At 32.2% G+C, this 11,668-nt stretch overlaps 1 protein-coding gene across 1 annotated transcript; it reads right to left on the reverse strand.

Annotated features, from left to right (window-relative positions):
- Window positions 1-8,433: 8,433 nt before the first annotated feature.
- On the reverse strand, window positions 8,434-10,094 carry LOC127105328 (berberine bridge enzyme-like 14). The gene has a single exon (XM_051042504.1). The coding sequence runs from the start codon at window positions 10,081-10,083 to the stop codon at window positions 8,494-8,496; it is 1,590 nt and encodes a 529-aa protein (XP_050898461.1). The 5' UTR covers window positions 10,084-10,094; the 3' UTR covers window positions 8,434-8,493.
- Between the last annotated feature and the right edge of the window lie 1,574 nt (window positions 10,095-11,668).

The raw sequence follows: 11,668 nt of genomic DNA on the forward strand, positions 1-11,668 counted from the left end.
CTGGTAGAGTATGCATCACTGAGTCCATTGCTACTTATATCATGCTAATTGGTTGATTATGCTGAGAGAAAACTGGATTTCATTTTTTGTGTTCATGGTAACTTTTGCTCGATTTGCCTTGCTGGAAGTGATTTCATGAAATTTGAGGATACATTCTTGTTGCTTGATGTTTGCTGATGCTATTGATATGCTTACTTTTGATTTCTGGGTGAATCGATTTTCCATGTTTGAATGAAGATGATGAATGCTTGCTGTTGTTTTGCAACCTTAAACTCTGCCCAGAAAATCCCCATGGTTATGTTTGTTTTGTTGTTAGCTGATGTTGCATGATGTTGGTGTTTCATAGTCATGCTCATTTGTTGATTATGGTGTGCTTGTTGTTTTGTTGATGTTTGAACATGATGATGATGAATGCCCTGCTGCTGTTTTGAAACCCTATGAACATGCCCAGAAATCCACATGAATCATGTCCTGTTTGTTGGTGTTATGATGCTGCATGAGTGTTAATGCCATGATGTTTGAGTTTTTCTGCTTGGAATTGTTTTATGATGATGAACTCGCATGAATGCCATGGCTGTTGCTGCATAAACCCTAAGGGTTTTAAAACCCAGAATTTTGAGCCCTGATTGGTCCGTGTACTGTTCCATTGGCCATCAGCCAATGGGAACATTTCATTTCCCCTGCCTAAACGCATCGTTTGAGTTAGTGACTGCAAGAATTACCAATTTGCCACGCTGACCACATGTTTGACTTGTTTGCCATGCTATGTATTCATGTTGCTACAATTTATTCACTCATCTTCTAAAATCCATTTCTCCTTCATTATTCATCCAAAAATCCTGAAATTTTTTGCATAATGTTCACAAGAATGTCTAGTATTTAATCATGATTTTTAATAATTTTTTGTGTGGCTGGATTTTAAATAGTATGAGTTTTCTTGTCATGTATGCCCAATTGATACTTTGTGCCAAAACTTCTGTGAAATAATGATGATGCATCCTTTGGTTCTGAAATTTTTTGTGGAGAAACTAGACACATTCACCTTTGTTCCCATGTAGAGTTTATGCATTTATCATTTGTGGTTTGCTAGTTATGATTTTCTGAAGTAGGGTGTGACAATTTGTGTCACACCAATGTTGTGCATTTTCATGATTTTTGTTCATATGCTTCATGACATCCAAATGACCCCAAATTTTGCATGAATGATCTCTTACATGTCTAGTTTGTGTGTGATTTTTCTTGGATTTAATCATGCTGTTTCTAATTTGTTTGAGATTTTTCTTCCCCGCCTAGTCAAATGTTGACTTTATATGATACATGATGCCAAATCCTTTGGGAAATCCTCATGCCATATTGTATGATCATGAAATTTCATATGTGCATACTAGACATCTTGAGCTTTGCATTGGTGTTGATCCCAGCCATTTCTCATCTGTTTTCAATTTGTTATGATTTTTTGAAGTTGACCCATGTTTGTTGACCTTCATTGTGCACATTTGAAATTGTGTTGACTTCCTGATTTTATTTGACTATCTTCCCATGATCCAATTGAGCTGAAATTTAATATGCATGCTATTATATGGATTGTGATTGAGTATGATTTATTTCATGATTTTTGGATTGATTATGATTGCTTTTGAGCTTGGTCTTGCTGTTGACCTTTTGTGTGCTCCCTCTTGCCATGTTTTGACTTCTTTGGTCTATAAAATGACAATGATGCATGATTTGATTGTGAATCCAATTGAGGTAGCTTCTTAAATGTTTGAACATGAATTGGGTTGACTTTTCTTTGCTGTTTTGACCTTTTCTTTCATCTTTGACTCTAGGCTAGTCCTAGTGGTCTTTTGAGCTTACAATTGAGTTAATGTTTCAGGTTAAGCACCAATGCCTCAAAGATCATTCAAATTTGATTGAGTTGGATTATATATATATCATGTGCTAACCTTTGTTTTGTAGGTGTGACTCATATAGTTGAGTCTTGTGCTTTGCACATTGGTCCCTCTGTGGTTGACTGTTGTTTATCCATTCCTTTTGTTTTAAACTGTTGAACTGTTTACTAATTGGTTTGACTTTTTCAGGTACTTTAGTTGCTTAAGTTCTTTGAACTTGCTTTGCTTTGCTATTTAGCAATTGCTTTTGAGGTATAATTACTTCTTCTTCATGTAGTCTGGAGACCCGGTCTGTTATTTGACCGGGCAAACTGTCTGAAGTCCTCCTTAAGAGGCAATGCTTGTGTGTGTTTAAAATTGTCCCAAGCAGGAAAAGTCCTTCAAGTAAGGCAATTGGTAGATCAAAGGGATAAGTAGCCTATCCCCTACTATTCAGTGAGTCCTCTCCTTGCTCCCATTACATGGTTGAAGCATCGAGATAAAAACCCAAGATCTATTGAGTCAATATGGGGAGAGAGTTCCATCTTTCTGAACTCCCCCACATTCTTATATTTACATGCTCTCCCTGATTAGGGATAGAAGCAATGAGGCACACCCCTCATCTCCTTTCATCTGCTTCACCTTAGCCTCTCAATGGCAAGGTTAAGAGCAACTTTTGACCCTATTCCAGTTGGCCTCAGTGCCTGACCCTCTTGTGTGAGCCTCCTTGTTTGGCTATAGAGTGTGCTGTTTGATATTGATTGATTGATTGATCATTTGCTTCATATGCACATGTTTGCTTGTTTGCTTCATGCATTTATCATCATCATTTATTGCTCATCAATGCATAATCATCTCATTTGTCTTTGTGACATTATCATTGTTGCTTACCCATTGAGGACATTTGTAAGTCCATTGCATTGGCTGATGCTCCTATGATATGGAAGGATAGAGTGTAAGACCTCATTGGTCACTCATATCTTCTGTTATTTTGTTTGTTTGATTGTGAGGAAACAGTTATAAGTCCCTGTAAGTTGGCATCTGTTGCCCTGTGATCATAATTTGTTCTATCTGTTTGAATGTGAGGTTGCAGTTATAAGTCCCTGTAAGTTGGCATCTGCTTTTCCTATGATCATAAGTTGGTTTATCTGTTTGTATGTGAGGATACAACTGTAAGTCCCTGCAAGTTGGCATTTGTATTCCTAGGACCATACTGTGGAGGTTAGAGTAAGCCCAGATAGATTGGCATCTGACATCCATGTTTTGCTTCTGTTCGTTTATGTGAGGTTGCAATTGTAAGTCCCTGTAAGTTGGCATTTGCTTTCCTATGATCATATGTTGGATATTGGTATAAGTCCAGACAGATTGGCATCCGGTATCCAAGTTTCTTTTTGTTTTAGGAGATTAGTGTAAGACCATTGAGTGGCATCTGATATCCATTTCTGTTTTAGGAGACTGGTGTAAATCCATCTATTGGTATCCGGTATCCGCCTTTTATTTCTTTGTTTGAGGAGATTAGTGTAAGACCATTGAATGGCATCTGATATCCAGTTTTATTTTAGGAGATTGGTATAAGCCCAGTGATTGGCATCCGATATCCGCCTTTGTTGACTTTCTTGTTCGTTTGTTATTATCCATTGCTCATTCCAAAGGACACACTTGAATCATCTTCCATATGATTTCAAGAAGTGAACCTTCTAAGAAGTTTTACAATCCATCTCCATCCATTCATCCTCATTATGTCCTAAACCTTTTCACACTTTGACTTCAAACTTGACATAGATATTGTGCAAACATCTTCATGTTTTCAAACTAAAAACCTGGACCTCAAGTCCTTGACTTTTTTTTCAAACTCCATTTCATAATACTTCTTTGAATCAATCTTAATCATACTTTGACTTCACTTTCATAATCACAATCAATTAACTTCACTCATTCACTTGTTTTGGCTTTGTCCATTGTTAATCTTTTCATGCATTAGCCATAGGTTTCAATTATCATTGTGGTTGATGTAAATCTTGCCTATCCTTAGTGAGTCGACAGTAAGACTTCCGTACTGAAAACAGGGCTAACCCCTCAAGTACGTCGAAGCTATCCTCGCATGGTGGATGTTGTTTTTGGTCGAGTGTTCTCCCATTGATAATGAAAAGCCTCAGTGCTTGTGTTTAAAACTGAATCCACCAACTTTTGGAAATCTTTTAGCCGAACTACGGCGTTTTGATCCTTACCTTTGATGGAAGGTACGTAGGCAGCGGGTTCATCCGTTCAAACCCAATAACCCAATAAAAATGTATATTCTTTTCTCATCATCCCAATCATGTTTGCACAATCTTTATGTCATAACAAATAACAATCTTTTTCAACAAGTGTGAAAAGGGCTCCCTAGGAGTACCTAGGACGTAGTGGGTGCCTAACACCTTCCCATTGCGTAATTTACCCCTTACCCAGACTCTCTGATCTTTTTATTAGTTTTCTACGTGTAAAACTTCTTAGGCTTTTGTTCGCTTTTTAGCCAGTCCTTTGGATAAATAAAAGTGCGGTGGCGACTCGAAATTTCATTGTATCTCTTGCTTATGGTTTAATCGATAGATCATATAGCGACGAATACACCGCTACATTATGCTTCATTGATTTTCTCATGTTTGAAAGATCCTTGGACTCTTTAATCGAAACCACTATGTTATCGAATCTTGATGTTAACGATCTTATGCTCATAATTTTGGGAGCCTGAATGGAAAAGGGCTACACCACTCATGTCTTTTTTTCCTTCTCTAATTGCGAGATCTTATGCTCAGAATTCCAAATTATTGGAAATGGGTGAATGAAACAAGAATAGTTAGGTGTGGAATGCATGTCTAAATATGCAGGATTTGTCTGAGGAAGATTTTGGCAAAATAATGGAGTTGTTGAAAATATTGCAGGGTGTTCATCCTAGCCCGAAGGTAGAATATGACTTCCTGTGGTGGAGGAGAAGCAATGGTTTTTCATTAAAACACTTCTAGGAAAAACACATTTAACCTCTGTTGGATATGAGGTGTAACCTCGATTCCACAGGTGAGATAATGAATTACGTCATAAAAAATGAGCCACTTTACCTCTCAGATTTAACTCCACCGAGGGAAAAAGGTTGCACTTGTAGTGAGTTCGTTCCCCAGCAAGGACTAACTCATTTTATTTAAAGGCGCAACTTTACCTCTCGGTTATTAGAATAACTGTGAATATATATATATATATATATATATATATATATATATATATATATATATATATATATATATATATATATATATATATATATATATATATATATATATATATTCCCTGTTTTACTAATATACAAAGTTTCTTATTTTAAATTGTTTTTGTTTCAATCTACAAGTTAAAATATATAATTCATCATCATCCCTGTCAGCGAAGATCAAATGTTTGATCCACGTTTTATTGAATCTTGTGGAAGAACAAATGTTGGATATTGCATGCATTTGTTTCTAATATAAAACAAAAAAGGTGAGATAAATAAAATAAATATTCAGTTATATGATAAGAGATTATGTAAGAAAATCAACCTTGAACCAAAATATTTTTTTGCTCTTGCAATACATCATAAAGAACTTTTTCAAGCTTCTTTAAGTTTCATTGTTTTCATGACAAATTTTTATCACTATCAATGTTTTAGTTTCACAATGAAGCATCATAGTTATATAATGGTGGTGGTGTTCGCGTTCTAATTGGATGTAGATGGTTTCTTGTGGATTGATGCATTGACAATATTTTGAGCGTTGTTACTCTATAAATGGACGACAAAGATATTTCGAGACAAAACTAACTTACTTTTACCCTCGATTTTCCCATAAAACCGAGGGAAAATGTTTCCTTTTAATTTAAAAACTAAAATAGGGACGTTTCTCCTCGGTTTCTAAACCAACTGAGGTAAGATATTACATTGCAAAGAAACGTTGAATGATTTTTTTTTTGAAAAAAGCAAGTATTGTTTCCTTTTTCAGTTTCTTACCATTCAACAATTTATTTTTGTGTTGCAATAATCAAACAAATGAATGTTATTAGGAATAAATTTCTCAATATTATCAACCGAAGAAAGCAATATATTATAGAATGTTTTCTTTGATTGACAATATTGTGGAGTTATTCAACAACAACAACAAAAACAACACCATTACGTGAGATAGATTGCAAGTACATAAAAATGATTTATTAAAGGTTATTGTTAGAAGAACAACAACACATAACTAAATAATTTTTATGTCTAGCAATCCATCCCAAAGAATGATGTTTAGGATTATGGAGTAACTGTATATTTGAGTTAGGTTTAGGGTTAATCTTATTGAACGAATCTTTTTATAGTAAATAATGGGTATCATACCCCTCGGTTATTAGAGAAATTGATGGAATAAATTTTTTGATAATGAAATAAAAACTAAAATAAAAATAAAGACTCCGCCTTTAAAGAAATAAAATAAAAAACTGTAGTTATTGGGATTTGAAGCTTGTACCCTGAATGTCTTACCCCCCGATTTTAATACATAACTGAGGGATTAGATTTTGTTTTTAGAAAAAAAGTTATGTAACCTGTGCAGGACATTTACCTCGATTTTTTGTTGGGTGAGGTGAAAGCATTGTCATAAAATATAATATTTGTAGTAGTGAAAGCTTGTTACTTGTGTCTGAATGAGTTAATGCATGGAAAAATGTGTCTGAAGAAGGTTCGAAAGTTTTGGCTAGTTTTATGGAAATCATAGGCTCCTACCAAAGTGAAAGTTTTTGGTTGGAGGATGGTTTGTAAAAGAACCTACAAAAATCTATTTGGCTAAGAGATAGGTGATTATAAGAAGGCATAACATGGTCTGTCCTTTGTATTTTGCTGCAGAAGAAAGCGATATGCATATGTTTTTTAACTGCATAATTAGTTTCTTGGTTTGGAAAAAGTTGGATGTCTGGTTTGGAATGGAAGAAGTGAAAGTAACAACTTCAGCTTATATGCATATAAGACTGTTTCGTTCAAGGCTCAAAGGTAGATTTAAGGCGAGTTGTATCTTTGTTGTAGGTAGTTGTGTGCAAGACCATATGACTTTGTAGAAATAACATCTTAATTAAAGGGGAAATCTTATAAGTGAAAGCAATTTCTAGTTTGAGTAAAGTGTTGTGTTAGGAGTGGATCATGGCTAGGATCAAAGATCAAGTGTGCATTGGGTGAGTCAATTGGTGTGCATACCCGATGTTATGTTTGATTAGGCTTAGTTAAGTAACCACTTGTAAGTGGTGTGGTTTCTTTTGAATTTTGGGATGAGTACCCCCTTGTACTCCTTAATGTCAAAAATTTATGTTGCTTATAATAAAAAAGACTTGCGGTGGTTCTTAGACTCCCCAACGTATTACAATGCAAGATGATGGGTATGAGGACTATATAGGTATGTAAGAGATTTATTTATTTGTCATCAATTTTATTGGAATATTGAACTATGAGAACGTTTTAGTTTAGTTATATATGAAAGAAAAACAATCATTAGGTTTTAAATTAGGACCAGAAGAGTGACAAAGAATAAAGAAGAACTAGATAGAGACTCGCGCGATGCACGGCGTTGAGATGAATTTTTTAAATAGTATTATAAAATATAGATTTTGATTTTGTTTATTATAAAAAAATGTGATTGAGACGATAAAATAAAGCTGATAAAAGAAGAGAGTAAAATTTTAAGTGAATAGAAATATTTTTGATCATAGATATGCAAATAAGACATCACAATTTAATTTTAAAATTTGAAATAAGTGTAAAGAATTTCAATAATGATTTTTTAATAATTCTTACTATTTTTTTATCAAAATATTTGAAAATTGATAAAAAAAATTTATTGAAAGAAAATGACTTATAAAATGTGAAAATATAATTTTTTAATTAAAAGAGATTTACAAATGAAATATTACATATTTCTCTCAAACAAATAATAGAAAATTTGAAAGGTCTATTTTGAAGAATTTTTTTATCGAAATATTTGAAAATTGATAAATTTAATTTTTTTATTGAAAGAAAATGACTCATAAAATGTAAAAATATAATTTTTTAATTAAACGAGATTTACAAATGAAATATTACATTTTTTTCTCAAACGAATAATATAAGTTTTGAAACGTTTGTTTTGAAGAGGGCTGTGAGGACTTGAAATTGTTACTTCCAATAGAGAATAAAAATTTCACTTTTTTTGTCTTTGCAAGGAGTTAAACTCTCTATCTGTAATAGAGAATAACTATTGCATTTGATATTTTGAAATGATTTTAGGGAGGTGCCACATAGGACAATGAGATGATGTGACACAAATGAATTAGAAGAGTTTACATGTGTCGTGACATAATCCACCGTTTCAGATTTAATATATTATATAAATTAGTTGGAGTTAGTTGACTCTCGTCTTTCATTGATTTTTCATTGAATCACGTTTCAACTTTAATATATTATAAATAAATGTTTCCTTAAATATATAATTTAGAGAATTAAAATAAGAAGAAAACAAGTGAGCCGAACCTTGGAAACAAAAACATATATGCAATATAATAATAATAATAATAATATCATTTATTTCTTCGAGACTTAACACTAGATGTGATTTCTTCACTAATATGACCTAATAGGTATACTTTGTTCGTATCTAAAAAAATTATCTGGATCAACCTTAGTTTTCACATTCACTAGTCTTTCAAAATTATCTTTGAAATACTTGGTTCCATAAGTTCTAGCAATGTCAAATTTGGTTACATTACTGTGTTGATTAAACCCCACATCAACATCCCTATAGTTCAGGAATGCCTCCCTCGGATAATTTGAGACATATGGAGTCATGAATTCTTCAACCGATTTTGAAAAGTTCAAATGACTTTTAGTATTTCCATGAGATTCGTCAATCCAATTATTAAAATACCCAATCAGGAACAAATTCCCTGCTCTGTGAGGAAACGGTGTTTCTGATGGCAATATCTCCTCCATTCTTCCACCATAAGGATTCCATTGCATAAACATAGTCCCACCTTCAATCATCAACTTCCATAGAGATTTTATAGCTTCCTTTGGAATAGGTTTCTTCACATAATCAGATTTACGTTTGAAATAAAGTGCGTCAGATTCTTTTGGTTCATTCAACATTGATTCTATTGGAGTACCAATTGGACTGTCATACCAAAAAACAGTGCTATTAATCCAAGGCATTAATATGCAATCACTTTTCTTCAAACCTAATTCTGGGAAACTATCACTCACCAAAGGTAAGAGCCTTTCAGTTGTCCCTAAAAATTGACCAACGAAATTAATTTGCATAATCTTTTTACCTGATTCACGAATTTGAACAACATTATGAACGACTCTAATGAAAAGATCTTTATCGAATTTTGGTGCAACTAATTGCCATTTGTAAGCAATATCAGTTGCACCTTCATCCACAGTCCTTGACACATTGAAAACAGTAACTTGTGGAGGAACTTGAACCAATTTGAGTTTCCATGAAAGAATAACACCAAAACTAGCTCCACCACCACCTCTTATAGCCCAAAAAAGATCTTCTCCCATTGATTTTCTTTCAAGAATGTTTCCGCTGGCATCAACAATTTTTGCATCAATGATATTATCAACAGAAAGACCGTATTTTCTCATTAGATTTCCATATCCGCCCCCAGAAAAATGACCACCAGCACAGACAGTAAAACAAACCCCGGCCGGAAAAGCAAGACAATTATTTTTCTTTCCAATGGTATAATAAATTTTACCAAGTGTTGCACCAGATTCAACCCATGTTGTTTCTTCTTGTACGTTGACATCAACTGAATTGAGATGCAATGTGTCAAGTACAACAAAAGGCACATCTGATACATATGAGTAACCTTCACTGTCGTGACCGCCACTTCGGATTCTGATTTGAATGCTATTATTTTTGGCACATTTAATTGTTGCTTGGACATGAGAAGCATCTTTTGGGATTATAATTGCCAAGGGTTTTGGTGTTGTTGCTGTTTTAAATAGCTTGTTTAGTATTTTCATGTTAAGGATGGTTGAAAATGAGGGTTTGTTCGGTGTGTAAATGACTTGAGAGATGGTGGAATTAGGAGAAAAACATTTGATAAAATTTTGAATGGGTGATTGTGATATTGTTGTTGAAATAGTCATGACAATTGTTAAAATTTTTAAGAGAAAATTCAACATCCCCATTGTTACCATGGTATAGTAACAATGTTGGGTGCTTCTTTGATGCGTCTCTTTCGTGTAACATTGCATTATATATATTCACGGATCATCCACTTTTTCAATGAAAAATAAAAACTTTTTTTAAAATAAAAAAAAAATATTAAAGATTTATTTGAAACACTTTTTCATTCTTAATTTTTTTTACTAAAACTTGTTTGACAACAAACTTGGTCAAATTAGTTTTCTAAACGATTTCTGTATTTTATTTTTGGGAACTGTAAAACAGGTAAAGATAAAAGTTTTCCTTTTTTACTCTCTCATCCTATTTAAAATATAAAAAAGTATTTATTTTTTAAATTCATTGAATAATTATTATATCAAATCTAATAATAAATCAAATATAATAATTATTCAATAAACTTAAAAAATATTTTTTTATAGAAATAGAATTAGAGTAGTAATTTTCAGTTTCAGTATTTAGTTTGTTTTTTCATTATTATTTTAATTTACTGTATTAATGTAAATGTCAAAAACCTGTGTTGAAAAAGTACATCTTACTCCTTAATGGTACAATGATAAATACTATACAATACAAATCTATTATCAATTTGTCATGATGTTTTGAAAGGATTTAAAGAAAATCTAAATATATTTTGGTCTTTTTAAATACACGAGACACTCATCACAATGATATTATTATTAGATACTAAAGGTATGAAAGAGGTATTCACATATATGTTCATTTAACAGTCGTAAAGATATGAAATAGTAGAATTTATGACATATTACTTATTTATTTTTATGTGGTAAAATTTTGATCATTAATCTATTAAATTAAACTAATTCACCACTAGAGTCAAATACTCGATTAGACTAAACTCATATATTTTTAAAACGGTGATTAAATCGTATATTTAATTATAAGAACTTAAAAATCTATTTCTAGATTAAACAATATAAACAATAACTTGTGCTTAAATATATATTAAAAGAATTTTTAGGTTTCTAAAAAATAAATCCCTTTTAATTTCTATTATTATTTAATATGTTAAAATATATTTTAAAAATTTAACTATTAAAGTTAAACATTTTTATTATTTACTTTAAAAAAAATTTAGAAATAAGAATACCAAACACACTTTTTATGTATAAAACAACTCTATATATTTTATTAATTCTTTTTCAAAATTAAATTTATCAAATAAATTTTATGAGTTAAAACCTAAAAGTAATTCAAATGGGCCCTAAATATAATTTTGTCTATTTTTTCATTTTTTTATAAACAACTTATACTACATATCATAATTTTGAGAGAATAAAATTTCTAAAACGAAAGGAATACTCAACACCACTTGGATTATCACTTCAGAGGTTAACATGATTGATAATTTTTATATTGGAGATATTTTTCATGAGCAACACACCACATATTCACCCCAAATCTCCTTAAGGTAATAAGTGTATGGATTATCTCACTTTTAAAGTGTTCAATCTTCACTTTTATAATCAATGTGGAACTTCTACCTTATACTTGATTCTTAACAATCTTCACTTGAGTCGATCCTTCACTCGAACAAGGCTCTGATACTACTGTTGGATCATCCATTCAGGGGGTTAA

The sequence above is a fragment of the Lathyrus oleraceus genome, chromosome 7 (assembly GCF_024323335.1).
Source record: "Lathyrus oleraceus cultivar Zhongwan6 chromosome 7, CAAS_Psat_ZW6_1.0, whole genome shotgun sequence".
NCBI classification, from domain to species: Eukaryota; Viridiplantae; Streptophyta; class Magnoliopsida; order Fabales; family Fabaceae; genus Lathyrus; species Lathyrus oleraceus.